The sequence below is a fragment of the Garra rufa genome, chromosome 24 (assembly GCF_049309525.1).
Source record: "Garra rufa chromosome 24, GarRuf1.0, whole genome shotgun sequence".
Taxonomy (NCBI): Eukaryota; Metazoa; Chordata; class Actinopteri; order Cypriniformes; family Cyprinidae; genus Garra; species Garra rufa.
The window spans coordinates 13100725-13114946 of NC_133384.1; the positions used below are offsets into that span (position 1 = coordinate 13100725).

At 37.0% G+C, this 14222-nt stretch overlaps 2 protein-coding genes across 3 annotated transcripts in view; one reads left to right on the top strand and one right to left on the bottom strand.

Moving 5' to 3' along the window:
- Nucleotides 1–3327, top strand: part of myripb (myosin VIIA and Rab interacting protein b) — a 400198-nt gene extending 396871 nt beyond the window's left edge. For both annotated transcript variants that reach the window (XM_073830916.1, XM_073830917.1), the window contains one exon: nucleotides 2715–3327. In XM_073830916.1, the coding sequence (XP_073687017.1) occupies nucleotides 2715–2761 (47 nt within the window). In that variant the 3' untranslated portion in view covers nucleotides 2762–3327. The remainder of the gene's footprint in view (nucleotides 1–2714) is intronic.
- A 1689-nt stretch (nucleotides 3328–5016) lies between these two features.
- Nucleotides 5017–6976, bottom strand: prlh2 (prolactin releasing hormone 2). Its single transcript, XM_073830918.1, has 3 exons — nucleotides 6870–6976; nucleotides 6453–6638; nucleotides 5017–5446 (listed from the first exon to the last, which is right to left on the bottom strand). The coding sequence occupies exons 2-3, from the start codon at nucleotides 6616–6618 to the stop codon at nucleotides 5259–5261; spliced, it is 354 nt and encodes a 117-aa protein (XP_073687019.1). The 5' UTR covers nucleotides 6619–6638; nucleotides 6870–6976; the 3' UTR covers nucleotides 5017–5258.
- Between the last annotated feature and the right edge of the window lie 7246 nt (nucleotides 6977–14222).

The following is a 14222-nucleotide window of genomic DNA, read 5'->3' on the forward strand; positions in this document are numbered from 1 at the left end:
AAATGATCAAACAGCCCCTACATCACCATATGTTGTTTAAGAGGGTTTCAAGAAAAATCCTCCTGGCTCATCCAAAAACAAATTCCAGCATATTCACTTGTCAGACATGATTGGAACTCCAAACAGGACTGGCTTCTATGGCCAGATGAAACTAAAAATTAGCTTTTTGTCAGCTAACCCTCCAGATGGTTTTGATGCAGACAGGGATTAAAAAAGTACCCCATGTTCACGGTTAAAAATACTGCTGGGTCTTTAATGTTGTGGGCCTATTTTTCTGCCGGAGGTCCTGGACATCTTGTTTAGATACATGGCTTCATGGATTCCATCAAATACCAGCAGATAAAAAATCAAAACCTGACCGCCTCTGTTGGGAATCTTATAATGGGCCATGGTTGCATCTTCCAGCAAGACGATGTTCCAAAACAAACACAACAAAATCGACACAAAATTGGGTCACTGAGCACAGAATGAAGCTTCTACCATGGCCGTCCCAGTTCCCTGACCTGAACCCTGTATAGAAACTGAAGAGAAGAAGCACCAACATGAAGCTGGGAATAGAGAGATTCTGGAGAATCTAGAGAGATTCTGTATGAAGGAATGGTCTCTGATCTGTTGTCAGGCATTCTCCAAACTCATTAGACATTGTTGAAGAAAACTCAGAACTGTTATCTTGGGAAAATGATGTTGCAATAATTGGGTGCCAATAATAGTGGCCAACTGCTAGCCCCTAATGTGATTTCCCTCCCAAGGTTCTATTGTTTTACTTTAATGACAGGTTAGAATTTTGTGATTTTTTTTTAATGAAAGATCAAAAGGATAAATTATGCAGATTTATTTTCACATCCACCTTTGCTCATATTTAGCAAGGGTGCCAATATTAGTGGAGGGTACTGTATATTTAATATTTTTCTAGTTGTGTTCTACTTTAAATTTGCTTTAATGTTTGCTCTCAAGCCATCCAAATGTACATGTACATTCTCCCAGATGTACTGTATGTTTGTTCCATCATGGTACAGTGCTATTTTGTCTGAGGTCAAAACATTAGTCTCAAACTCTGATTGAGGAATCATGGTCTATAAAGAACCAATTTTATTTTCCTCCCAGTATTGATTAATGTGAAAAATCTTTAAAAATCTAGGCTACAATGCCCTACATGGAATTAGTCAAATTTTCAGAAATACAAAGATGCGAAATCCTACGTGTCATATAGGAGCAGTACCCTGTGTGCTCTACATGTGATCATGTGGTTTGAACCTGCTAACATCCTAGAGGCAACAATGTCTTGTGGTTCAGAGAAAAGAGCATCTTTTTTCTTCCACTGACGTTAAGCTAGGGAAAAAATCCATTTTCACACTAAGTGACATTACACATTTTGATTTGAAAAGAAAGGTGGAATGAGCAACCAGTGAAAAGGTGCAAGACTTAATGCGCCATGTAGAGACACTGGGAGAAGAAAAGAGAAGAGGGTCCATTAGAGAAGAAACAGAGAGTCAGCCAGCAGTATTATCTCTTTTCCTCCCTCATCTTCTCATGCTTAATCATCCTGCTAATTAACAGGGTTTCTCTTTAGCGCTGGCCATTGATATGACCATGATTCATCTTGATTCCTTTATTTCACATTAGCTGCAGCTTCAAAGGACAAACCTACTTATTCCTGTTCAGCTGTTAGTGACACAAACCTACCAATAGAAGAAGACATAGCAGCTTGTAAGAGGCCTGAAGTGGTTCTTTAGTCAGCGGTGCATGTTGGAACATTGTTTGATAGCTCTTTTCTCTCACTACTCGTTTGTGCTGTTGAGGAGTTTCCATGTCCACACATGAGAAATCTAGACAGCGTGTTATATGTTGACATTAAAGGTATTGTTCAACAAAGGTAAAGTTTTATTTACTCTAATGTCATTCCAAACAAGGATGATCATTGTTTTCAAAAAAATAAAATAATTTATAGATATGCTATTGTGTGTTCTTAGTTTATGTTAATTCGTGATGCAATAACTATTGTTAAAGCTCTTATACTCACCCAGGCTGTATATTTGATTAAAATACAGTAAAAACAGTCATATTAATATTATTAATTCTCAATTTTATATAGTTTATTTCTGTGACGGCAAAGCAGCCATTACTGCAGTCTTAGGTGTCACATGATCCTTCGGAAATCTTTCTAATATTCTGATTTGCTGCTTAGGAAACATTTCATTATTATTATCAATGTAGTTTTTTTGTGAAATGTGTGATACATTTTACTCAGGATTCTATGATGAATGAAAAACTAATATTTTTGTAACATTATAAATGTCTTTACTGTTTTAAATTTTGATGAACTTAATCTATCCTATCTGAACAAAAGTATTTCTTAAAAAAATCTTCTTGATTTGTATATGTAGGAATTAACATTACATGAATACTATTATTGTTTTAGTTTTTGTTCATGCTAACTACTGCATTATTGTAACTTATTGTAAAGTGTTACTGTTGGAAAAAAGTATATTTTTGTGTGAACTATTCCTTGTTTTGTCTATGACATTTACAAAGAGAGCTTATTCATGGTAATCAATTCATGTTAAATTAAATCATGCAAAAGTCAATCTCTGTGCATAGCTAAGAGAGCTAAGTGTTAAACACATCTGCTCTTTAAGCCAAAATATCATTATGAAAATGGATTTTTTTTTTTAAGTAATTTTTTTAAGAGGGTGTATTAAATTCCTTCCACACAGAAAAGGAAGTCAAATCCGAGCCACAGATGAGATCTATGAGGCTGTGACAAGATGTGACCTCAGTGATTCTCAGATAAGCTGTATGGCTCAATATCACTCCACCGTGAATGCTAGGACCATCAGGCTGTTCCACATCAGTGCCTTGATCCAACTTCTGGTCCTCTAATGCTACTTGTCTACCCTACTCCTGATCCTAACCCATGTAGGGTTGATCTCACTTTTGAACCCCTACAATTCTACCAAACCCTGGAACTCATCACCTCCAGTAACCAGAGGACACGATTTTCTCTCTCTCTCTGCCTTAATGGAGACCAAACTCCTACAACGAACCATCACAGAGGGTTATCATTGTAGATTTAAACTCATGTAATTACTGTGTGTAAGATAGATGGACAATGGTAAATGTTAACAATCTAGGACATCACCTCATTCTCTTTTTCTAACGTTTTACTGAGTGTTGTACATGTTTGAATTTGTATGCTGTATGTTGGCAATGTGACTGGGATGACCAATGTGACCTGTTTTTTTTTTTTTAATTACAAAAAGAAGCTGGAGCACATTTGAAATTTTAAATGTATGAAATGTCTTTGTGAAAGTAAACAAAATACCTGCAGGACCTGTTGTTGTATTTGCATTGTCATGTTTCTGTTATTCTCATATGTGTCACAAATATCTCAGGTTTCTTTTTGTGATGGCCATTTTTTGAGTTGTTTCTTTAAGGCGCTATACTCAAAACTGCATCTAAAATAACTGTGAAATTCATGATTTAGTCTCTATTTTTTTTTTTTGTAAAAAAAAAAAGAGTCAAGTGCCATTGAAAAACACTTGACCACCTGGTGTACAATGAGTTTGTGCTTGTGTTTGCATGAATCCCCCCCCCCCCCCCCCCCTTGTATTCATACTTGTCTTCGAATCAACTACAGATATCTGGTTACCTCTTGAGTATAAAAATCAAATCACTGTCATCTCAGTATGAAACACTCTGGTAATTTTAGTTGTGGCCTCTTTTATTAATTAAGTTTTTTATTCATCTGAAACAACCAGTTGTTATTCTGCTAGCACTGCTTTAGCATTACAGTCAACCTAGATATCCAACTGGATGTGCATAAGTAAAATGCTAATTTTGGACATTCAGTCTAAATCTAAATTCAGTCTAAAACAATTTATGTTTCTGTAAAAATCTGTAAAATAAAATAATAATAATGTCCAGTGTACCACATTAATATAAAATATTTTTTTAGGTTCTTTACCCATATTTTGAATTAGACATTGCATTGTGTTGTATTCTAAGGTTGAAGGTAATGTGTGTAAAATTAACAGAAAAGATATTTGTCATTTTCTGCCTTGACAGTTTTTCCTAATTTTTTCTTTATGTTTGTTATAGTGCTAGTTAGCTGGAAAATTGTACCACAGTTCAAATCAGATGAGCTTCAATTTGATATCGGGGAAGAGCCATGGGGAGCTATTGTGGTTCAGCATCGATTAGAAACCTGACTTGAGTTTTGAGCATTTTATTAAACAGGGATACTGCGTCATATTGTCTTAGCGAGTGACTAAGATGACGTCTGTGCTGCACAGTGTGTGTTCAGAAACAAAAATTGGCCCTGTTAGGTAACAGGAATGACAAAAGCGTGAACTTTAGTTACCTTATGAATGTATTCCAAGCAACCGTCCTTTTTTGAGCCAATAGCTCATAAATAAACTAGCATGAAATATACAGTTGCACCCCATAATCATCCCATACTTTTGTCTTCCCCATTCTACTTTAATATCACTCTAATAGCTATTCAGCTTTCACACTCTAAAACGGGTCCTGCTCCTTGTTGTTGTCTATGGCAATGTTTGTGTATAAAAGCATGTATCACATTTCTAATACAGTAGATGTAAAAAGTCCCATGAAAAGCACAGTCAAAAAAAATTAAAATGTCTTACAGTGTCATGTATTTTTTCTATTTGAAAAATCAAATGCATATTTACATACGAATGAAGTACAATAAGACAAGAGACAGATATGAAATATTGTAAGCTCTGTGTATTTTGGGTTTGTCGTGACCACAAGGGCATTAGCCTGCCTTTTATCAGAACGTCCTCTGTGTATTTTAACCATAAAGTGTCGACGAGGGAAGAAGAAAATATTCTGTAGCGAAAAGAAAAAAGCCAATGAATTCTCATGTGCCAAATTTGTTCTGACACAAGCAGTGTTCAAATAAATATGAATAAAGTTTGCATTCCTGAAGAGACTCTGAGATGTTTGTGTTCTTTGGTAGATTATATTTGAACAATTTTATTGTAATTTAATTGTGGAGCAGTAGTTTGCATATTCTATTACAATAAACTACAAATATACATACATACATTTGTTGATTTATTTATTAATATAGATTGTATTTGTAATATGTACAGATATTTTCACTTGCCAGTCAGTTTATTGGAAATAAATATTGAGGGATACACAGCCAGGGAAAGAATGAGAAAACTGTGATTAATTATACACACTAATACACCTAAATATTACAGGCAGCAGGTCGCTATAGGTAGTAGATCTCACGGTAACCAGTCTGACTCCTCCTCTGCCAGCGCACTCCTCAAACTCTCCTTATTCCTGAGAGTGTTCAACAAGAGCTCCAGAGATTTGACCACCGGCTGTAGACCACCTCCACTCTGTCTCTTCCCAAACCGCCCGATAGGTCTCACACCACGCCCCACATACCAGAACGGGTCAATCTCTGGACCTGATTGGGAAAGGTCAAGACAACTGTTACTATTGAAGTGCATATTTGGCGTTTCAGCACATATTACAAATAATCTTGGTCTGTTTTATTGTCCATCATAAATCTAATTAGAGTTTTACTCTAATAAGGTAAACAACTAGAAAGATCCTATGAAGCTTCTCTATAATGCCTTATTAAAATACATTCATCATGTCTTATAATCAGTTTATAATAAGTTCTCCTAATGCCCAGTTATAAAATGCATTTAAACGGATACATTAAAAACAAATGAACAACATCATTTTTGACGTTATTAATGCTAGAATGTATTATACTCTATTAAAGTACATTTTTAATTAAAAAAAAAAAATCAGCATTAGCAAACTGCTACTGCACAGTTGTGATTTTACTTAAAAAGATAAAAATACCACAATAAAACTATTAACTGGTAACTGCACATTATCTACCATATATTTACACATCATTTACTCAGTTCATTTATTCTTTTACAGTAGGTTTTAGTAGGTAAAAAATAAGTCCCCTGATGATGTTTGTTAACAGGTTTGTTAGCTAAGTCACTTCTGTTTTACTATCTGCATTATTAATGTTTTTCATTGGTGTTTTTAACCTTCAAAGCATATTTAAGAAATTCAGTCAGGTTGGTTTGTTAACATTAATATCGGTTAATGAAATAATGTCTCGAGCTATAACGTTTGCAGGCGCAAATATACTGTTAATGTCAGATCATTTCTGTTCATTTAAAAAGATTTTCTTTTTAGATTGTATAGGCTAACATTTATGTGTTAATGTATATAATGACAGTGAAAAGATAACAAAGTACAAAGTGCATGTAATGCATTACGAATACCATTAAAATAATTTGTGTAGGCTATATTGTATTAGGAATATTTTTAAATGAATGGACATCTGACAGCTGCTCCACTAACACTGCGCACTGCTTCTGGCATTCTCTTGATAAATCAAATTCGTTACAATGACAAAAAAAAAAAATGATCGAAAAACTTACTTCTGTTATCGACGTTGTGGACGATATGAAGGTCGTGCTCGACTGTGGTTCCGTGTGCAGAGGTCTCAGTGGCGGATAGAATTAGCAGCAGCAGCAACGCGACCGTTCCCAAGCGCGAGCCAATCAGGCACTTAGTCACGGGCTGAGTCAAAGCGGCGGGCAGCATGCTGAGTCTGATACAGGGCACTGTATATAATAGGATACAGAGCACTCAATATAATATAATACAAAATAATATATAATTTTGTGCACAATAACTTTCAAAACTTAACACAAAATTAATTACAAAAAATAAAAATATTTTCACCTATATAAATATCTTTACTTAAATGAACAAATTACTGCTGGGAAATATCTAATTTAATTAATTTAATATCTACCTCTACTGATTAAGTCAGTAGGAGTTTTTTGACTTACATGTGTCTTTGGACGTTTGCTCTTCAGTAACAGGTGTTTCTGGGTTCAGAGTCCCTTCTTCAGTCCAAGTAATTCAAGAATGTTAAGATGTTGTGCTTATATATCGTAAGGAGTCTGTCACAAACTGGATTAGATCACGTCAATCTTTCAGGACATCCCTCCTTACACACACACACACACACACCTCCCACTTCCTCCTCTCCTCCTCCTCTCATCCCCCATCAGCATTTACACTTCTTTGATCCCTTGACTTGGACCCATCATGGTGAAAGAGCGATGAGAGAGAGCTTGTCCGTTTGTGAATCAGACACGCCCTGACGCACTTTATCAGTGGATCTCTGACGCACACACAACATTAACTTCTTTAAAAAACACCACATCAAGTCCCACAGGTTTACTGAGAATTTAAATTTGAGAGCTACAGCAGAGGCCAAGAATTTCAGTTTATAAGCAAAAAGAATCTAATTGGCTCTAAGCATTCATCTACAAAATTATTTTATTCAAAGTTATATTCTCTAAAAAAAAACGTTGCCTCTCAGTGCTTATACATTTCTGAGACTCTCTACTGCAATATCGGTCCATCGCTTGCTTAAAAGCTTCCCAGGTCACTTATAATCTTTGGTTTTCACATTGCTACTGCTGTCTTGCTTTCGAGTCCCACCAAATGTTTTAAATGAGATTTAATCTGGAGACTGCAGAGACGACTCAAGAACATTCTATGACAGATCCCTGAACCAAGCTTCAGTCAGTTTTGGATGTGTTTACCTAAAGTAGGGAAAATAATTATTTGATCCCCTGCTGATTTTGTATGCTTGCCCACTGATAAAGAAACAAACAGTCTATAATTGTAATGGTAGGTTTATTTTAACAGTGAGAGACAGAATTACAAAAAAAAAAAAATCCAGAAAAACGCATTTCAGAAAAGTTATAAATTGATTTGCATTTTAATGAGTGAAATAAGTATTTGTTCCCCCATCAATCAGCAAGATTTCTGCATCCCAGGTGTCTTTTATACAAAAAGATCTCTTAAAGGTAATGCTCCTAATCTCAGTTTGTTACCTGTTTAAAAGACACCTTTCCACAGAAGCAATCAATCAGATTCCAAACTCTCCCACCATGGCCAAGACCAAAGAGCTGTCCAAGGATGTCAGGGACAAGATTGTAGACCTACACAAGGCTGGAATGGGCTACAAGACCATCACCAAGCAGCTTGGTGAGAAGGTGAGAAAAATTGTTGTGATTATTCGCATGCAAGATCTCACCTCGTGGAGTTTCAATGATCATGAGAACGGTGAGGAATCAGCCCAGAACTAGTCAAGTCAAGTCAAGTCACCTTTATTTATATAGCGCTTTTAACAATACAGATTGTGTCAAAGCAACTTCACAGTATTTAAACAGGACAATAGTGTGTAAGTAACGCATTATTGTAAACAATTTTCAATTAAAGTATTCAGTGATATCATCATCCAGTTCAGTTCAAATAGTATACAATATCGCTGGAAAGTGTCCCCAACTAAGCAAGCCAGAGGCGACAGCGGCAAGGAACCAAAACTCCACAGGTGACAGAAATGGAGAAAAAAACCTTGGGAGAAACCAGGCTCAGTCGGGGGACCAGTTCTCCTCTGGCCAGACGAAACCAGCAGTTTGTACCAATGTCAGATTGCAGAGAACTTATGAGGTTCCCGTGGTGAAGTGCCGATGGCCGTCTAGGTGGCGAGGTCTTCATTGATTCAGAGAAGAACTGGGTCAAAGTGTTGTGGTCAGATGAGACCAAAATCAAGCTCTTTGGGCATCAACTCAACTCGCCGTGTTTGGGAGAGGAGGGATGCTGCTGGCTTGGAGAGGATCCGCAAAGAGGAGTGAGACAAAATCCCTTCTGAGATGTGCAAACCTGGTGGCCAACTACAAGAAACATCTGACCTCTGTGATTGCCAACTAGGGTTTTGCGAATGGGTCAAATACTTATTTCACTTATTAAATGGATTTTTGGGATGGATTTTTTTGTTGTTGTTGTTCTGTCTCTCACTGTTAAAATAAACCTATTAAAATGATAGATTATATAATTTCTTTGTCAGTGGGCAAACATACAAAATCAGAAGGGGATCAAATAATTATTTGCCTCACTGTATGTCCCATGATTCTTTGCACAATTTATGAGAGTCACTTCCATTACACAGTGAAAGGTTTGCTCTATAAATGCAATAATAAGCCGTTTTACTGGCTACAATGAGGTGACATTATTCTACTCTCACTTCAACCATCGATCATTAAAATGAAATTTAACAGTTTAAAAGCATTAACAAATTACTATAGTAATAGTAATGTATGTCTACATTATGTAACAGACATTGCCATAGATACTTTTTTATACAATGTGACATTTTCATGTCACATTGTATAAAAAAAGTAAATGTTAAATGTCTGAAAATAGAACATGAAGAAAAATGTGCTGCTCATTCAGTCAAACTGATGGATAAGTATTATTTGTAGAGCAGCCTTATGATTTCAAAATATTTGTTTCAGTCTGATTAAGTGGAACATCCCCAAAAGAGAAGTGCATAATTTAAAATGCAGTAAGCTTGCTAGGAAAAAGGTGGATACTTTGCGATGGTTGCCCTGCTTAAGTGTGTGCACCGAAGGCATAAGAAATCTTTGCCAAAATGGCCTTATTTTTTTTAAGAATCCATGATATCCTTCATACAGTCAAGATCTTCACTTTCTGCAACAGCACCCCCATAACAAAACAGGCCCCAAGTTTGATCATGGTGATGTTGTTCTTCTGCTCATAAGCCTTGCCTTTTTTTCACCAGAAATACAGCTTATCCGTTAGTTCTGAAAGGTCTGTCTTTTCACTCCATAAAGCATTCTTCCAAGTGCCATGCTTGTTTAGTGTTCTTAATTCTTACAGGCTGCACTGAAATCTTTTTCCTGCTTTCATTATATCACTGTGTGTGTGTGTGTGTGTGTGTGTGTGTGTACCTGGTATTCATCACGTTGTGGGGACCAAATGTCCCCACAAGGATAGTAATACCAGTAGATTTTGACCTTGTGGGGACATTTCTTAGGTCCCCATGAGGAAACAGGCTTATAAATTATGCACAATGAGTTTTTTTGAGGAAGTAAAAGTATGCACAATCTCCTGTGAGGGCTAGGTTTAGGTGTAGGGTAGGTGTAGGGTGATAGAAAATACGGTTTGTACAGTATAAAAACCATTACGCCTATGGAATGTCCCCATAAAACATGTAAACCCAACATGTGTGTGTGTGTGTGTGTGTGTGTGTGTGTGTGTGTGTGTGTGTGTGTGTGTGTGTGTGTGTGTGTGTGTGTGTGTGTGTGTGTGTACCTGGTATTCATCACGTTGTGGGGACCAAATGTCCCCACAAGGATAGGAATACCAGTAGATTTTGACCTTGTGGGGACATTTCTCAGGTCCCCATGAGGAAACAGGCTTATAAATCATGCACAATGAGTTTTTTTGATGAAGTAAAAGTATGCACAATCTCCTGTGAGGGCTAGGTTTAGGTGTGGGGTAGGTGTAGGGCAATAGAAAGTACGGTTTGTACAGTATAAAAACCATTACGCCTATGGAATGTCCCCATAAAACATGTAAACCCAACATGTGTGTGTGTGTGTGTGTGTGTGTGTGTGTGTGTGTGTGTGTGTGTGTACCTGGTATTCATCACGTTGTGGGGACCAAATGTCCCCACAAGGATAGGAATACCAGTAGATTTTGACCTTGTGGGGACAATTCTCAGGTCCCCATGAGGAAACAGGCTTATAAATCATGCACAATGAGTTTTTTTGATGAAGTAAAAGTATGCACAATCTCCTGTGAGGGCTAGGTTTAGGTGTGGGGTAGGTGTAGGGCAATAGAAAGTACGGTTTGTACAGTATAAAAACCATTACGCCTATGGAATGTCCCCATAAAACATGTAAACCCAACATGTGTGTGTGTGTGTGTGTGTGTGTGTGTGTGTGTGTGTGTGTGTGTGTGTGTGTGTGTGTGTGTGTGTCAAATGTTTGATGTATGTTTTTTTGCATTTTGTGGTTGTATTGTCACTGGTGTTACAGCCATTTAAAAAAAAAGAATGTGTGGTTCTGCTCTATGCTCCAGAAAAAAGCTAACAGTGAGCATCAGGTGCATGTCTGATAATGAGGAGGAGAAAACAGCCCCACCGCCCCACATGCAGCAAATAAGGCTTAAATCTATCAGCATTTATTACCATAATGATATTACAAATATGAGATGCCCTCATTCCAAACAGATGCACCACAAAAACTCCTCTCTTCTGTAGTATCCATCCAATGATTTGCAAGAGATGAGATGGTGAGATGTACAGGCTTTGCTGTTCCAATAATCTTGTCATTATCAGCCCAAGCACTGAATATGCTGGAACCCTATTGTGCTTTTTCCCACCCTGATTTTTTTCCAGCATCATGGCACTGCTTGTTACCCAGCATGCTTTGCAGCTGTGGTCAAATCAGTGTATGTTTCATCTGATTGTGCTAAAACTATAAAATGTGTGAAATGGGGTTTACAGTGTTGATATTCTGATTATATTTTTTTCCAAGCACATTTTACCTATTTCAAACCACATCTATCTTAACTACTATAAATTTTGCATTGATAAGTGATATATCTATAAAGTCTGGAAGTGAAAAACTCTTTATATTCAGGTGTGCATAATTATTAGGTTTCCTTTTACAGGTAAAATGAGCAAAACAAGACATTTAACTCAGTCAAAAATGATTAAATAGCCATGAGAAATATTCAATACTAATGCAATACAGAAATTGCAAAGTTAAGGCATGATCATTGGACAGCGAAATGCTCACTGGGTCAGCAGGGTCAGACAAAAACAGGTGGAGAAGAAAAGACACGTTAACTGCAGAGGAATTAAGAATTAATGTGAATTATTAGGTGTAAAACAATCAGGAACCCTTTAGTCTCAAGCTCCACCATTTTCCAAAACTGCAACCTACCTGGAGTCTCCGGAAGTACAAGGTTAGAGGGTAAAAAAAAAACGTAAAAAAAATTGCCCTCACTTTATTAGAATAACATGCTAAAGTGTTGTGAAATACATTAAGACTGATTTTTTGCTATGCTTTATAGACAAGCTTAAAAGGTATCCTCTTGTACCACTCTTTCAGGAATTCATATTGCCTATAGAAAATCATCATACCTCTTTGAAATAGTTCATTTTCAGCTTTAATTACAGCCATCAGTCTTTTTGGATATGTCTGTAGCTTTGTACACCCTGATTGGGGAATATTTGCCCATTCTTTCTTGCAGAATTGCTCAAGTTCAGTCAAGTTCTGTGGTGAGCAGCAATGGACTGCTCTCTTCAAACCCATCCACAGATTTTCGATTGGTTTGAAGTCAGGGCTCTGACTTGGGGACTCAAGGACATTCACCTTCTTATAAATAAGCCATTTCATTGTTGTTTTGGCGGTATGTTAGGGTCTTTGTCGTGTTGGAAGGTGAATGACCTGCAGCTGTCTAGCAGAGGGACACATGTTTTCCTTAAGAATTTGGATGTACTTAGCAGCATCCATTTTCCCTTCAATCCTGACCAATTGCCCAGTCCCAGCTGAAGAGAAACACCCCATGACATAATGCTCACACCACCATGCTTCACAGTAGGTATGGTGTGTTTTGGGTGGTGTGCTGGGTTTGCTTTTCACCAAAAATAGCGCTTGGAGTTCAGTCCAAAAAGGTCAATTCTGGTTTCATAAGACCATAGCACCTTTTGCCAGAAGGTATCAGACTCTTCCAAATGTGTTTTTGTATAGCACAAATGAGAAAGGCTTCTTTCATGCCACCTTGCCATACAGGTCAGCTTTGTGTAAAGCTTGGGAGATAGTTGTCACATGCACAGACTGACTAGACCCAGCCATAAAGCCTTGTAAGTCCTTCAAAGTTGTCTTTGGCCACCTGGTAGTTTTTTTTATCAATGTCCTCCTTGCTCTGTTATCCCATTTGGATGGATGGCCTGATCTAGGCAATGTGCTGGTGGTGCCTTACGCTTTCTACTTCTTAATGATGCTCTGAACAGTACTCCAAGGGATAGCTAAAGCCTTTGAAATGTTGTTGTAGTCTTCTCATAACTTGTGCCTTTCTACAACTTTATCCCAGTGGTCTTTTGAAAGCACTTTCCTAACCATGGTGAATTCTTCACCGTACCATGCACGGCTAACAGTGGAATCTTCAAGAAACAGCTTGTTTTATTCTGAAGTAATCAACATCACTGCTATTGATGTGAAGTGGGGCAATTAGTCTGGTGTTTAATCTAGAAGTTGAAAACCAGGCATTTCACTGATTGATTTTTAATAATTCTCTAGAATATTTTTAAATGCTATTTTTACTTTAATGATGAGTGATATAATGTGTACATGCAGTTTAAAAAAAGTTAAACTTGGTTTATTTTATTTTCCATGGTGTATTGTGACAAAAGGTAAAGGTTTTCACAGGGTATAGGGGAGAGCGGGGCACAACCTAACACTTTTTGAATTTCGTGGTTTATGTAAATCCACTTGGGGTTCAGAGTACAATATTTATCCACATTATTTTAACATTTGTCTAGTACAAATATATCGCTTTGATTCATATTTACAGTGTATACGTTTTTCGTTATTTACCTCAAAAGAAAGGAAGTGAAACGTGACAACATGCCCCGTAGGTGGGGTAAATTGTAACATCTGAGGGGCACGTTGTAACACGACCATATGACAGCTTAAAATGTTATCTGATCGAATGAAAAAAATATACACAACAAACTAAAATATATTGTCAGTAAAATACATGTGTTACCTTTTTCAAATGAAGTAATGACGTTTTAAAAAAAAAAAATCTAATTTTGGAGTTTGACAATGAACCCATCGCAACAATGCTTTGAACGGCCCTGATCGCAACACACAGCTGTACAGTAGTTCAAAACAATGTGGGCAGATAGATGAAACACATTTAGACATTTAGAAAAACACTTCCCTCCCTTCACACACAGCTCTCATAGAACACGACACACATAAACCAGCCAAAATGCTTTACATTTCTTGAAGCAAAAACTTCTGAACATTAAACATTGATTGTCAGCCTTTATTCACCTGTTTCTTGAGGTATCTTATCAAAATCCTTAGAAGTAAATCGTGTAAACTGCACCGCTAATGTCATAGAGTAGCATAGTTTAATAACAGCGGGGCATATTGTACCACAGTGTTACATCGTTCCCCATCTGCGCCACTGGAGTTTAAAACAGGTTAGTGTCTTCTGCTGGTTTGCGAAGCATTAATAAACCATTTAAACTGATAAATAACAAATTGGAGATTAAAATAATAGCAGACTTGTCTAATTTT